The sequence below is a fragment of the Lichenostomus cassidix genome, chromosome 2, assembly GCF_008360975.1.
Source record: "Lichenostomus cassidix isolate B80296 chromosome 2, HeHo_3.0, whole genome shotgun sequence".
Taxonomy (NCBI): Eukaryota; Metazoa; Chordata; class Aves; order Passeriformes; family Meliphagidae; genus Lichenostomus; species Lichenostomus cassidix.
The window spans coordinates 129870048-129882155 of NC_139482.1; the positions used below are offsets into that span (position 1 = coordinate 129870048).

General features: G+C 41.3%; 1 protein-coding gene across 3 annotated transcripts in view; it reads right to left on the reverse strand.

The window, feature by feature from the left end:
• Positions 1-12108, reverse strand: part of NIPAL2 (NIPA like domain containing 2) — a 51599-nt gene that overhangs the window by 2394 nt on the left and 37097 nt on the right. Inside the window, exons 6-10 of one of the 3 annotated variants that reach the window (XM_085053277.1) lie at positions 9885-9981; positions 5832-5967; positions 3403-3491; positions 1548-1611; positions 143-237 (exon numbers count right to left, since the gene is read on the reverse strand). In XM_085053277.1, coding sequence (XP_084909403.1) covers positions 143-237; positions 1548-1611; positions 3403-3491; positions 5832-5967; positions 9885-9981 — 481 coding nt within the window. Of the gene's footprint in view, positions 1-141; positions 238-1547; positions 1612-3402; positions 3492-5831; positions 5968-9884; positions 9982-12108 lie in introns of those variants that run through there. The other 2 variants (XR_014850213.1, XM_085053278.1) reach the window with 2 other exon arrangements.

Sequence of the window (12108 nt, forward strand, 5' to 3'; positions counted from 1 at the left end):
TCTGTTGGGAACAGGAACAGAAATTAAGGGAACAGTATATTTATTAAATATGACTAGAGCACATTTGTGACTCAATTCTCCTAGGTCATCCCATTATCTGATACCTCATTTAAACAGAGACAGAATAAAAAGCCCTACTTACCAGGAATATGTCCACAGTCAATAAAAGGAATTTGTAAATGCTCCTCTTTTTTATTTCTTGCAATTATTATCACACCAAGGAAAGACAGGAGACACCTGCAAAATAACAGTGGCATAGTATCATTAGAAACAGTTCACTGCATCTGAGATGAGAATTTCTTTCCATGTTTCTTTTTCAAGGACTTCCAAACCCAAGTTGCTGAGTTTATAAAGAAACACTTCTTCCTGGCAGCTCTGTAGATTTATTTAGGGCTTCTTTCAGTCTAGTTTTTGCCTCCTGAAGCTTTATTATCAGTTCCAAAGGCTCCACAGCCAAAATTACACTTCCAGCAATATACACCTAATCAGATGCCTGTGAGTGTGAGACCACAACCTTTGAATCCCTGAGCAAATCTTCACAGAGCATCCAAGCTAGCATTCTAGCATGTGCAATTTCATTAACAACTCAGTCTAGCTGTGGACAATTGACATCTCTGTTGTTTTTCTCATTTGATTGTGTGTCTCAGGGGCAGGCTGTAAGCCAGGAGCAATGAAAAACTGCTATGGTTGGACGCATCTTCTATCCGCTATGTGTTGGACACACAACCCCTAATTCATATCTGCCAAATACATGGCTGCTCATCTCCAGTTTTTGTCTCTTTTCTAGCAGTCAGACAAGATAGTGGCTGTGTGCACCTATCCCAGCCCAACTGCAAAAGATGAAGATGTCTGTAGCTATCAGCCTCATTTATTTGACAGTGCTGTTGCAGGACACCTCCAGCAGTTCTATAAGATTTTTTAACCTTTTCATGCCCATTCTTATAACTGTCACCTCTCTCAAAAGTTGTTATGGTGCTGATAGCCAGCAGAGGGTTTCTGCTCTCCCAACACCTAGGTCATTCTTCAAAAATGTATTTAGCATGCTCTGAATTTTTCTGCAGGCACACTGTGTCTTTCTGGACACTGGAAAATGAGGTTGAGTAGTACTGCCTTGTAGCCAAGCAGCTCATATAATTGCCCACACCTAGGGGCAGCAAAGACCAGCCAGACACACCAGTGGAAGGTGACATGCGAGGAGATGTCTCACAGCTGTAAAAGCACCCCCTGCAATTTGATATTTGGTGGAGAGCAGTCACTTCTCCTTCCTGCTGGAGGAACACATGATGCTGGTTTTTCATTCCATCGTGAGATTAGTAGTTCACAAGTGTCTCACATTTTTACGTATTTGGATTCAAAACCAGGCCTCCAAACTCCCAAAGCACAGACATCAATCTTTCCTTTAATGTTTTTTTTATCCTACTATAATGGCTATTCCATAATACTTTAATAACAAAGTGGGTTTCTTCTTACTGAGAAAAGAAGGGATTCCACAAGGCAATGCTGTTTCAGTACAAACCTTAGTGCAGATTTTAGGCTGATACACTTACCCGAACAGAAACATGAACACACTCAGTAAAGCTGCACTTTGGAATTCCCGATAAAATATGACCCCTGGAATGTGACAGAAACAAGAATTGCAGATCTTGACTGGCTTCCAAGTGATATGAATTACAGCTGGGAGGGTCAGGAGCCAGTGTCATGCTTAAACAGAGCAAAAAAATCCCAAATAAGGTATTAATACACATTGTGATATGTTCACTTTATGTCCTATGTTCCATAATCTAGGCTTTCTCAAGATAATGCATAGGACTGGAGAAGATTTAGTCAATCGGGTTGGAACATGTGCTGGGTTGGTAATTGCACAGATGCATGTATTTTTTGCACTGTCAGCAACAGTTTCTGCGCAGGTCAAACTCAAGGCCTTATTCACAAGCAGAGACATACTGATATAGCTAAGAGGTTCTTCATGGACTTCGTTAAGCTACTCCAACAGAACATGTGGACATCTTAACTCCAATTGGGAACAGATTTTTAATAACTAACTGTGTCCCTGATGTTTACACCAAGTGAAGGGCTCCAGCAGCCAAGTTTGCTAAATCTTTCTGGCTGAAGGGATCACTACTCTTTCTGGTCACCCCTCTTCCAGGAATTAGCACCTCAGTAGTGGAGGTGACAGAACCAGATGTGTATCTGGATCTCAGCTGCCCCTATTAACAGCCAAGTATATTAGCTTTAAACCACTGATGAGCATAGCTCTGCTTAGAAACACCGGAGTGGGAACCAGTGCAGCTGAAGTGTGACTGTGTCTTCAAAGGCTGTAACTGGGATGGGGGAGTCATGAGACAAGGTACCTTCTACCAGCAAGACTCAGCTGAGGTTGTTCTTCTAAGCCCTACACTGGTTTAACTAACCTGGTGCAAATGCATGTGTATCCACTCTCAAAGCTATTAAGCCATTCCTGAATAGGTACTTGATCTTTTAAGGAGGCACCAGGCCAAATTCCCCATATGGCCACAGGAACACAACCCCCTTTTGGCAGAAGTCTCCTCTCGGTCACAAAGTGCAGGTCTCTTCTAACACAGGTGCTGAGGCAATCTGTGCACGAAGCTAACTCCCCTTCTCATTAATGGCAGCTCTGCATGAGAAACTCCTGCACAGCAATGACAGGAAAGCCCCCAGTGTGTGTTAAAATGAGTCATAAATGTTCTAACAACATGATCATTTTGGCTCATTGCTGATACAGCATCTTAGTCGTCCTCCCAGCTCATGTTCTTACGCTGCGCACCATTTCCAAGATTTGCAGTCCCTCTTTAACAATGCTGAGTTCAAAGTTCTCACCCAGAATAAAATGTTAAATGCTTAAAAAGTTTTTGTAGTCATTTTATTTCCTTCACTTAACCCAGAATTCCACCTTCTGAAATAAAATATACGCTAACTACTATGAAGCACAGCTGGTTGTCATTTGAGTAGTTTGCCAGGCTGTTAAAATTACTCTACCAGTTCGTATAGGGAGAGACTGGTGTGCACATGGTAAATGCATTTACTGGATGTCAGTATGAGGCTAGGATAAATGCAGGTACTTCTAGTAAGCCAGCAAGGCACAGTAAATCACACATTTCTATTTTGGAAAGGTTAGAATTTGATTCTTTTTCGTAGAAACATAGAATGGTTTGGTTTGGGATGGACCTTAAAGATTATCTAGTTCCAACACCCCTGACATTCATTTGGTTTCAAAAGTTGTGAGCTTATTTATTTTTCAGAACTTAAACACCTATGACTTAGGAAAAACTTCCTTCTGTGAAGACAAATATGTCTGGTTTGGGTTCCTATTCACAGGCAGTAATTCTTGAAAACCTGATGCTTAGAAAATCTTTCTGTAGAGGCAGAAGGTCAGAAACAAACCTGAAATGATGGCACTGGTGGTGAAGAACACAAAATTAATGGGGACAACTGCTGTTGCTTCATACAGATGCATTGCTTGATTCAAGAACCTGCAAGAAAAGCATTATTGCATCTCATTCCTTTCAGAGGTTCCTTGCACTTTAAGTCAGGTTAAGCCACTTCTTGTCAGTTTAACAGTAAGTGTGACCATTTCTTAGCACAACAGCAAGTGGCCCTGGACAGCATATATGTATTGAATTTACTTTCTGGTTTTGACTCTGCGGAGTACAAATGAACAGGAGAAAGCAAGAAGGTTGGCATGGATTCTTCTGGCCATAGGCTGTCAATGGACATATTTTTGAAGCATTGCTGGAAAAATTCTGTCTGCCACAGATAAGGGAGGAATGCTAGGGTATTATTGCTTATCATCTGCATTGGTTCTTGGAAGCAGTGCTGCCTGCAAGCAGCCAGGGACAAGTTGCTCTAATTCAAACAGGTTGTGTAAGGGTATATTTGCATCATGGACATGAACATGTGAGCTCTTGTAGGAACTGTTTTTCTTTGCTGAAGTCCACATTACTGCTACTGCTCAGTCCAGCTTGGCTGAAACATCTATTTGTGTGTTTATCCATGCAATCACAGCCCAGAAACACTCTGCCCTGCTGGGAAAATCTAGGAAGGTGGCGTCAAGCTTGTGCTCCTTGGGTTGGAAACTCTCTGCCCTGCTCTTCAGAAAGACAACATGAACCCTCACCAGAATCATGAGCAAGAGCATGACCACAGGAGCACACACTGCACACAGCCCTGCAGGACTGAGACTTTGGCCATGGAGCAGCCTGCACAATGTGCAAAAAGGCAAAGCAATTAACCCACTTGTACAGAGACCACGGCTATCAACATTCACCCATAGGGTGATGAATCATGAGCTGAAATTGTAGATGCACCTGTAGATATTCTGTTATGTGAATGGTCATTTCAGAGAAAAAATCAGGAGTCTGCAGACTATTTTCAAGCCTGTAAAAAGAACCACACTTGAATGTTTCACTGGCACAATATATGTGCTCAGTAAAAATCCAAGCCTGGATCTGTTTTAGCCATTAAAATAATTGCATGGTTATTTTAGCAACTGTTGAACAGTCTCCATGGTGCTTTAAAAATAAAGAAATCCTACATATCCACAGGATAGTCAGGATTTTGAAGTCATTGAAAACACCTCATTATTTTCTCCCATTTGCAACAAACTTGGTCACAGGGACTAAAACAGTGATACCGAGGCTCCAGGAGATTGTTGCAGCACAGGCTGTTCTGAGCTAACAAATGACAGTCAAATAAAATAAGAGGGGAAACAAATAAAATGAAAAATTTAGACTGACAGCACTGTCCCTGTTAGAAAATGCATCCAAATAGTAGAAAGAAAGGGACACTGAGCCCAGGGAACTAAATGGGCATATTTTAGTTCTGCTTTAATTTTGGCCAGCAAAAGAAAGAAAGAAACAATTACAAGATGGAGAGATTAATTCAGCACCTTCCTATTTACCAAGCTCTTATTGCCTATTTTAAATGCCTGGAGCTGTTCTCCCACCGAAGACAAGCTGGATGTAAATCACTCTGTAATCTGTTACAGGGGAGTTCCTGAGTCAGCCATGGAGAGTCAGTGCATAATAATGCATGGACTTTCTGATTCCACATGGGAATGGTATGTTCTGCCATGAAAAAGCTGGGTTGGCTTTTCTACCGGAAAATAATCAGGCAAGTAACTACTCAGGCTCACACTGGAGCAGTCTAGATGAGATTGCTGAAGGCTGCTATCAGCACCAGAGCAGAGGGACAGGCAGAAAGGGAACAGACTCTGCTGAGCTGCAAGACATATTTTACTGTGCTGCCACCCCCAGCAATCTGCAAAGGCGACATAAACTAATCACTTCACAGACCAGAGACCTGCAGGGAAAACTTGAAAGGCACAGTCATACAGGATAGCAAAGTGCAACATGCAGATTTAACAGAGGCAGGGAGAAAGTTGGGATAAACTCTCCTCTTCAGTCTGACTGGTGACATAAAGCTGGGGAATAGACATGAATAATGAGGATAAACATGGCAATTTGATTATTCAGCAATAAAGGCTTCTAAAAGTAACCCCCACACAACTACATAAGCATAAATTTCACTTAGTGTGTTAAGACCTGTGCCAAAACTAGGCAAGTAAATTTGGGAAGGCCTTGTTGAAGGTGATAATGAGAGGAGGTGATGTCCACACCAATCAATTCTAAACTAAGCAATAAAGCCTAAATAAACAATACAATCAGCTGGAGGCAATTCATGCATCTGTCAAGGCTCTGCCAGGAATTTGTTGCCTTAAAATGCAACTTGTATCTGGAATCATTATCAGTACCAAATAAAACGGATAGATAAAATATGTATGAAGGTTAGGAGGTAAGTAGAATTTCACTTACTTGATTTGGAAAGCACAAGAAGCTGCCATTAAAACAATCATGATATAGAAAACCGAGTAAGTCAGCTGCATTTTCCCCTTCACAGAAAGTGCTATCATGCTGGACACAGCCTTAACAGCAATGACAGTCAGTGATGCTGAAATGGAAAGGAAGAGATTATCAGGGCAAGATTCAGACTGGCAGTGACCTCGGACCATCAGTGAGGGAGGACAAGGATCAAGGTCAGAGCCACAGGTCTGATCACTTAAATTAAAACAAGTGTATGATTTTATAAATGCTCGCTAAGCTACCGTCTAAACTCAGTGGCCTTAGGTCCATGTATGCTTTGTGCTTTGTCTCTGAGTTCTTGTAGCACACTGGACTACCAGCTGGAGGTGGTACAACAGCCTCCACATCTTCCAGACATGCTTTATTTAGATCCCACTGCTCATTTGGAGCCTGTGTTAGAGTATTCAGGAGACGTTTGAGAGGTCTGGCTATCTGTCCAAAGCTGTTAGGACACCTCTTTATAGCAGCCTCAAGTAACCCATCACCCTCAGGACTTCTCTGCTGAGGGAGAAGCTGGCCAAAGCTGACTTCTGGGATCACATCCCAAAGCACCTAACTCTCCCCATGGGTTATATGTATATACATGAAGAGCAGACAAACAACACAGGGGTCTACTCTTCATTTATTTGGGGCCAGGCTCTTAAAACCATTTACTGGATTTATCCCACAGAAAGAGTATTTCAGTAGCGTGTTGTCAATCCATTTAATCACTGTTATTGCACCACCACAAACAAATTTCAGACAGCAGGCGATGGTTTTAATAAATGTTGCCAGTTCAGAAAGGTTTTGCAGGACAAATCTATTAGAAAAGGGGCTGAGAGTTTAGCTAAGAGTTACTTTAGATTTCCTTTCGGAGCTTTTGGTTTGTGGAACCTAACCCAAGAAGGCTGTGATTACTGCAAATAAAATGTAACAAATTCAAAAAACCGTAAGAGTTTCAAGAGTCAGGCTGCAGAGACGACCTTTGAACAGAGGTAATTAATTGTCAGGAGCACTGTCCCCCAGCTGAGATCCAGTTCCACCCTCTTGCAGGGCTGAGGAGTGTTGGATTTCAGTGGACTGATTCATCCTCCTGTAACATTCAGATTGGCAAGGAGACCTGCACTCTGCAAAAGGTTCAGGCCAAGGCCTGGGAGAAAAGGAGGGGGAAGATTGCAAACATTTTTCTTATAGAAAGTCCAGAAGTTCAGGGGGAGTTTAAGGGTTGCACACATCCTGTGATGATCCTGTTCATCACCACGAAATTCCCTGTTTTCATGACAACCTTTCCACCAAGCACTTCACTTCTTTCTCTGTAATGGAAACAGGTGAAGTGGTTTAACAAGCACAGCTGTAAAACTGAGCAGAGGTCAAATGCTGGCTGCAGTGGTGCAAATGCTATGATGCAAAGTCAAAAATACACCCAAGCCCCAACAAGCCATCCACATAAAAATGGAGATTTGCACTCTAACAAGGGGAAGTTATTATTTTCAAAGAACACTTAGAGGTAGAAATGGGTATTTTGAATTGTTTAGCTAAGGGTAGAGATTGCTAAAATTTTTTTCTGATGAAAGGGAAGTTTCCATGCCTTATAATTTTAACAAGACAGAAATGAAAGCACCAGGGGTTTTTTTTGTTGGTTTGGTTGGTTGATCTTCTTTGAGAAGCAGAATGATCTTTTTCATTAAAGTAACTCTGAAACAAGTTTCAAACCGAGGAATTTGTTTTATTTCCTCTGTTGGAATGACATCCCTTCAAGGCTAATATGACAAATGATGTCACTTTCCAGCTGTTAGGGCAGGAAACTCTGAAATCCCACTATAACCTGAAATATTTCCCCCCAAACTTATCATAACTCTGAGTATATACATGAGGTAAGATAATTTTCACCAAATGAATTTGCAGAGTTGTACTAAGCAAAACGTTATCAGATTTTGTGATCACCTCTGTATTTTCTTGATGGTGAAAGTAGCTTGCATATCCAGTGAAACACAAGGCTGCCCTCTCTTTCCACATTTAATTTACATCTGTATGAACACTCCACCAGGAATGTATCACCTTCCACGAGCACCCACCCCTCTGGCAGGCAGGGCATTCCGGGGGCAGTGCCTGTGTCACACAGCTGGGAGCAAAGTTATGGGCAATTTTTCAGCTCCTCCATCACTTCGCTCAGCAGAAAGGTCAGAGACCAAGCAGAGTGCTCTAAGTGTAGCTTTATTGGGATTGCCAGGCTCCAGGACAGCTGCAGGAACCAGAGTCAGATGCAGTTCTGGGTTTCATGCTCAAGGGAAATGTCAGTATTTCAGAAGTTCCCATGAAACGGGATTTGTTTGTTTGTGTCTTTTTTAACAGACCAGAAATAACGACCCATTTTTCCTCAGGCTGTGTATGCTCACGAAAACCTCAGCAGCCACCAGCTGAAACTGTATTTTTGGCTGATCATAGCCACACCACCGAACTGCAGTTAGTGCCTGCCAGCGCCCAGGTTTGCAGCCCTGCTTCTGTTCAGCAGCTCCACGTGTCCTTTTCACACTGGCAGCATCAGCGCTGGCAGGACACAAGGCAAACTCAGCAGGGCTACACAGACCAACCACCCAGGTCTCCCAGAGCTTGCTCGGGGCAGCCCCACGGTGGGCCTGCCCAGAACTGCAGCAGGATGTGTAGGAACACATCTGGAAATCTTCAGGCTTCCAGTTAAGCAGAAGGAGGTTGGACCTTTGCTCAGGAGCGCACAGTGCTTCACAATCCTCATGGCAGTGCTGCAAGCTGCAGAGCAGCTCAGGCGAGCTTTGCCAAAGCTCCAAGGCTCTGTGCTAGCAGCTGGGAGATAGCCACACTCACACTTCCCTCCTCCAAACCAAGAGCAGTTAGACCTGAGGCTCTGGGGACTCTTCCATCTCTGCCTCATGCAGGGAGCATGGAAATCCTTCACTGCTTCTGCGGAGCTACAGATCCTAATGTTCCTAGTGCTGGGAAATCTACATGGGAAGACTGTACCCAAAAAGTTGTTCTGAAATTCTGAGCTTTTCAGCTGAATAAGAAACTACTCAGGGATCTGAAGGAAGGAGATTCATAGAGCTCTGAAGGTTTTTCACATTCAGTAAAATACAGTTAAATACAAATTTTGTACCTGGCAAACTACACTGAAATTCTGTTTTATCAAAACCCTCTTGGTCACCTCCATTATAAATGTAAATCTTTGCAGACTGATACATACACCCACTGAGAGCAGTGAAAAACTAACCTTTGATTTCAATGGCACAGTTCAAGCACCTTTCACGTCAGCCAAAGACTTATGATGTCCCATGAGGTTTCATGGAGAAATGACAAGGACAGGAGAATTTGTCACACAAGGTGGTGAAAATTCTTGATATAAGCCTGCAAGCATAGCAGCTTTAGAGATGACCTCCTGGCATTTCTCAAAAATGATTCAAGTTCAACTTTATTGAAAGCTGATAAAATGATCTCCCATATTTTCCTGGTTATTGATTGTGGTGACAATAATAGAAGCCAACTTCAGTGGCCCACTGAGTTCTTGTGCTTCTTCAGGAAAGGTGTTAAAATATGAAATGTTCCATATACAAATAGTCTTAGATAATAAAAAGTTGTTGCACAGTCACAGCATATCACTGCATTTGTTTACAGAGTGCTTACAAGGTCTTCAGCTGCTCTGTTTTAAAGAACTGATTTTCACAGCCTGCTCTCTAAAACAAAGTTTCAAACAGTCCACTTCCCCAGGATCTAAACCTAAAGTGTTATTTAAAACAAGTTTCAGAATACCATAGCATATTAATTTTGGAGCGTCTGTAAAAATAAATAATCCCAGCAATAAGCATAGAAACTATGTTTCAGAATCAGCTCTTCTCTTCAAAAAGAGACCCCAGTAAAATAATGTGAAACATTTCCATGATTCTACTTCAATACACTGCTTTGAAATGGCTCTAAACTAAACTATCTGGAGAGATGGAGTGACAAGAAATTATCAAGTAACAGACAGGAACATTAAAGTGAATAATATGTTCTTACCCAGTAGTGCTACCATCATTAACAAAACCACGATGTGTTTCACAGCCTTTCTTTTGTAAAAATAGAGGAGAATGCAGAATATTATCATTTCTAAAATCTGAAAGTAAAAGAGAAGAAAGTTAGAGCTGTGAAACTATGTAATAAATGTTTCATTCAAAGTCTTTGAGATGTCACATTCATTTTTGCTGCTCTACCTATTTGAAGAAGAATGGCTTTATAAAATATCTTCTGCTAAAAAATAACTATTGACAGTTGACTGAGCTATCAAACACTTATTGTCATTTATCTTTCCTATTATAGCAGAAGTTAAACTTTGAGCATTTCTTATATCTTTAGTTTTTCTTTTTGCACTTCTATATATATATATTGTTGCTGGTAATGTTGAGAAGACTTTTTTAATGTGACAGCAAAAGTGCCAATATTTATCAGTAATAAGAATAACAGAAACTCTGTTTATAATTCCTATGGAATAAAGCACCTAGCTAAAGGAAGAGCAATCTCTCCTTTTAGCTATAGTATTCCTAATGTCACTCTTTGTGATATGCAAGCTTATTTTTGCTACCTTCTTTGTCCTTCCCTTCTCACCATTCCTACTAGAAACTCCCCTCAAAACTTTGTCCAAATTTTCTGACATACATCATAAGCAGGAAAGCATTATTTCATGTGGTAGGTCTCAAGTCACAACTACCTGCCAGGAGCTTACCTGGAAAAGTTCAATGACACACCAGGAGACCACATGATAAAACATCTTTAGATGCTGAAGCAGCTTTACCTACACCATGCATGGTCCAGTTTTGCTCCTTCTATAATATGACATCTAAATGACAGACAGTTAAATTTGCTGACTTGCTGTTAATGTGTCTCTGCAGATTCCCTCAGTAACTCTTGCCTTTTGCCATCTCAAAAGCATGGGTATTTTGTCTCCTACACAAAGGGGTTGCTGAAATATCCCTCTATGCCTAAAGAAAACAGCAAGTGCAAGGGCCACAAGGCTCCTGTAAAGCCCAGAAGACTTAGGAAAGCAGGAGTGATGCAGCTCTGCCCTTAGAGGTGCTCAGAAGCCCAGTAGCCTTAGAGACAGCATGAAGATGGAGAAGTTCATCTGTGCATGTCAGAAAATAATCAAATGGGGGAAATGAGACAGAAAATGAGATTGTCATCGTTACTGAATGTCATTACTGTTATTTTTTACCAAGAAAACAAATAATAGAAAGACCTATTAATCTCCTTGCTTTTGTCACCAGCATACTATTTTATGTTATATAATGCCACTTCACTCTTAAACTAACAGCCACCATGAGGCAGCACTAGACTCAAAAGAACCTGGGTGTTGTGCTGATGAAATTTCCAAAGAGACAACTGAACAGTTACTAGTGATGGTTATATAATGTAAGCAGCCCATTTCTCACTTTGGAGACTGACTGCAACAGGAGAGCTGTCAGCTATGCCCAGTTACTAGATTTCTCTGCCACACTTCTACCTTCCCCAGTTCAGCAGTGTTTAAAAATGTGAACAGAACATAATTATGCTTTATTCAATTTTTATTTACCTTCACATGGATCCCTTGATTCCAAAGACAACCAAGAGACAATTGCATCTCAAAACATGAAGAAAACATCTGAACACAAATTTGGATTTTATACTATCTTTCTTTAAAAAAAGTCAAATGTTTATTACATTATTAAAAAACCCAAAACAACGAAGTTGGTTGTTTTGTGGGATTTTTATTGGTTGGTGTTTGTTTGTTTGATTGTTTTTAAATGTGTTGAATAGAGTAAAGCATTTTGCTGTTGGTTAAGGAAAAAAAAAAAAGAATTCCTGGATTACTGGGCTAAATTAATTGAATAATCTTTGCAATCTCTTGTGAAGTGCTGGTCTCATCTTCCTCCATAGTGACGTTCCTTCCTCCAGGCTTGCACCCAGAGAGGAAAGCTGGGCCATCAGCTAGTGGAAAAGAGGCTTTTGCCTCAGTCACACAGTCAGTAACTTGGCCAGCCTCTCCAGCTCTATTCAACAGTGCAACAGTGGGTATGTCTAGATGAGGAACCAAGGCACAATAAATGTGAAGATCTGCAGACAGGTAAGCTCATCTTGGCCTCCCTGTTGAAAACTGTGACAAGATTTTGAGGAGACTTGAGAGAAGAAGTAAAGGTGCCACTGGCAAACACACCTTAGGGCCAGAGGGGAATATCCCATTATCAGGCTGCAGCAACAACAGCCACCA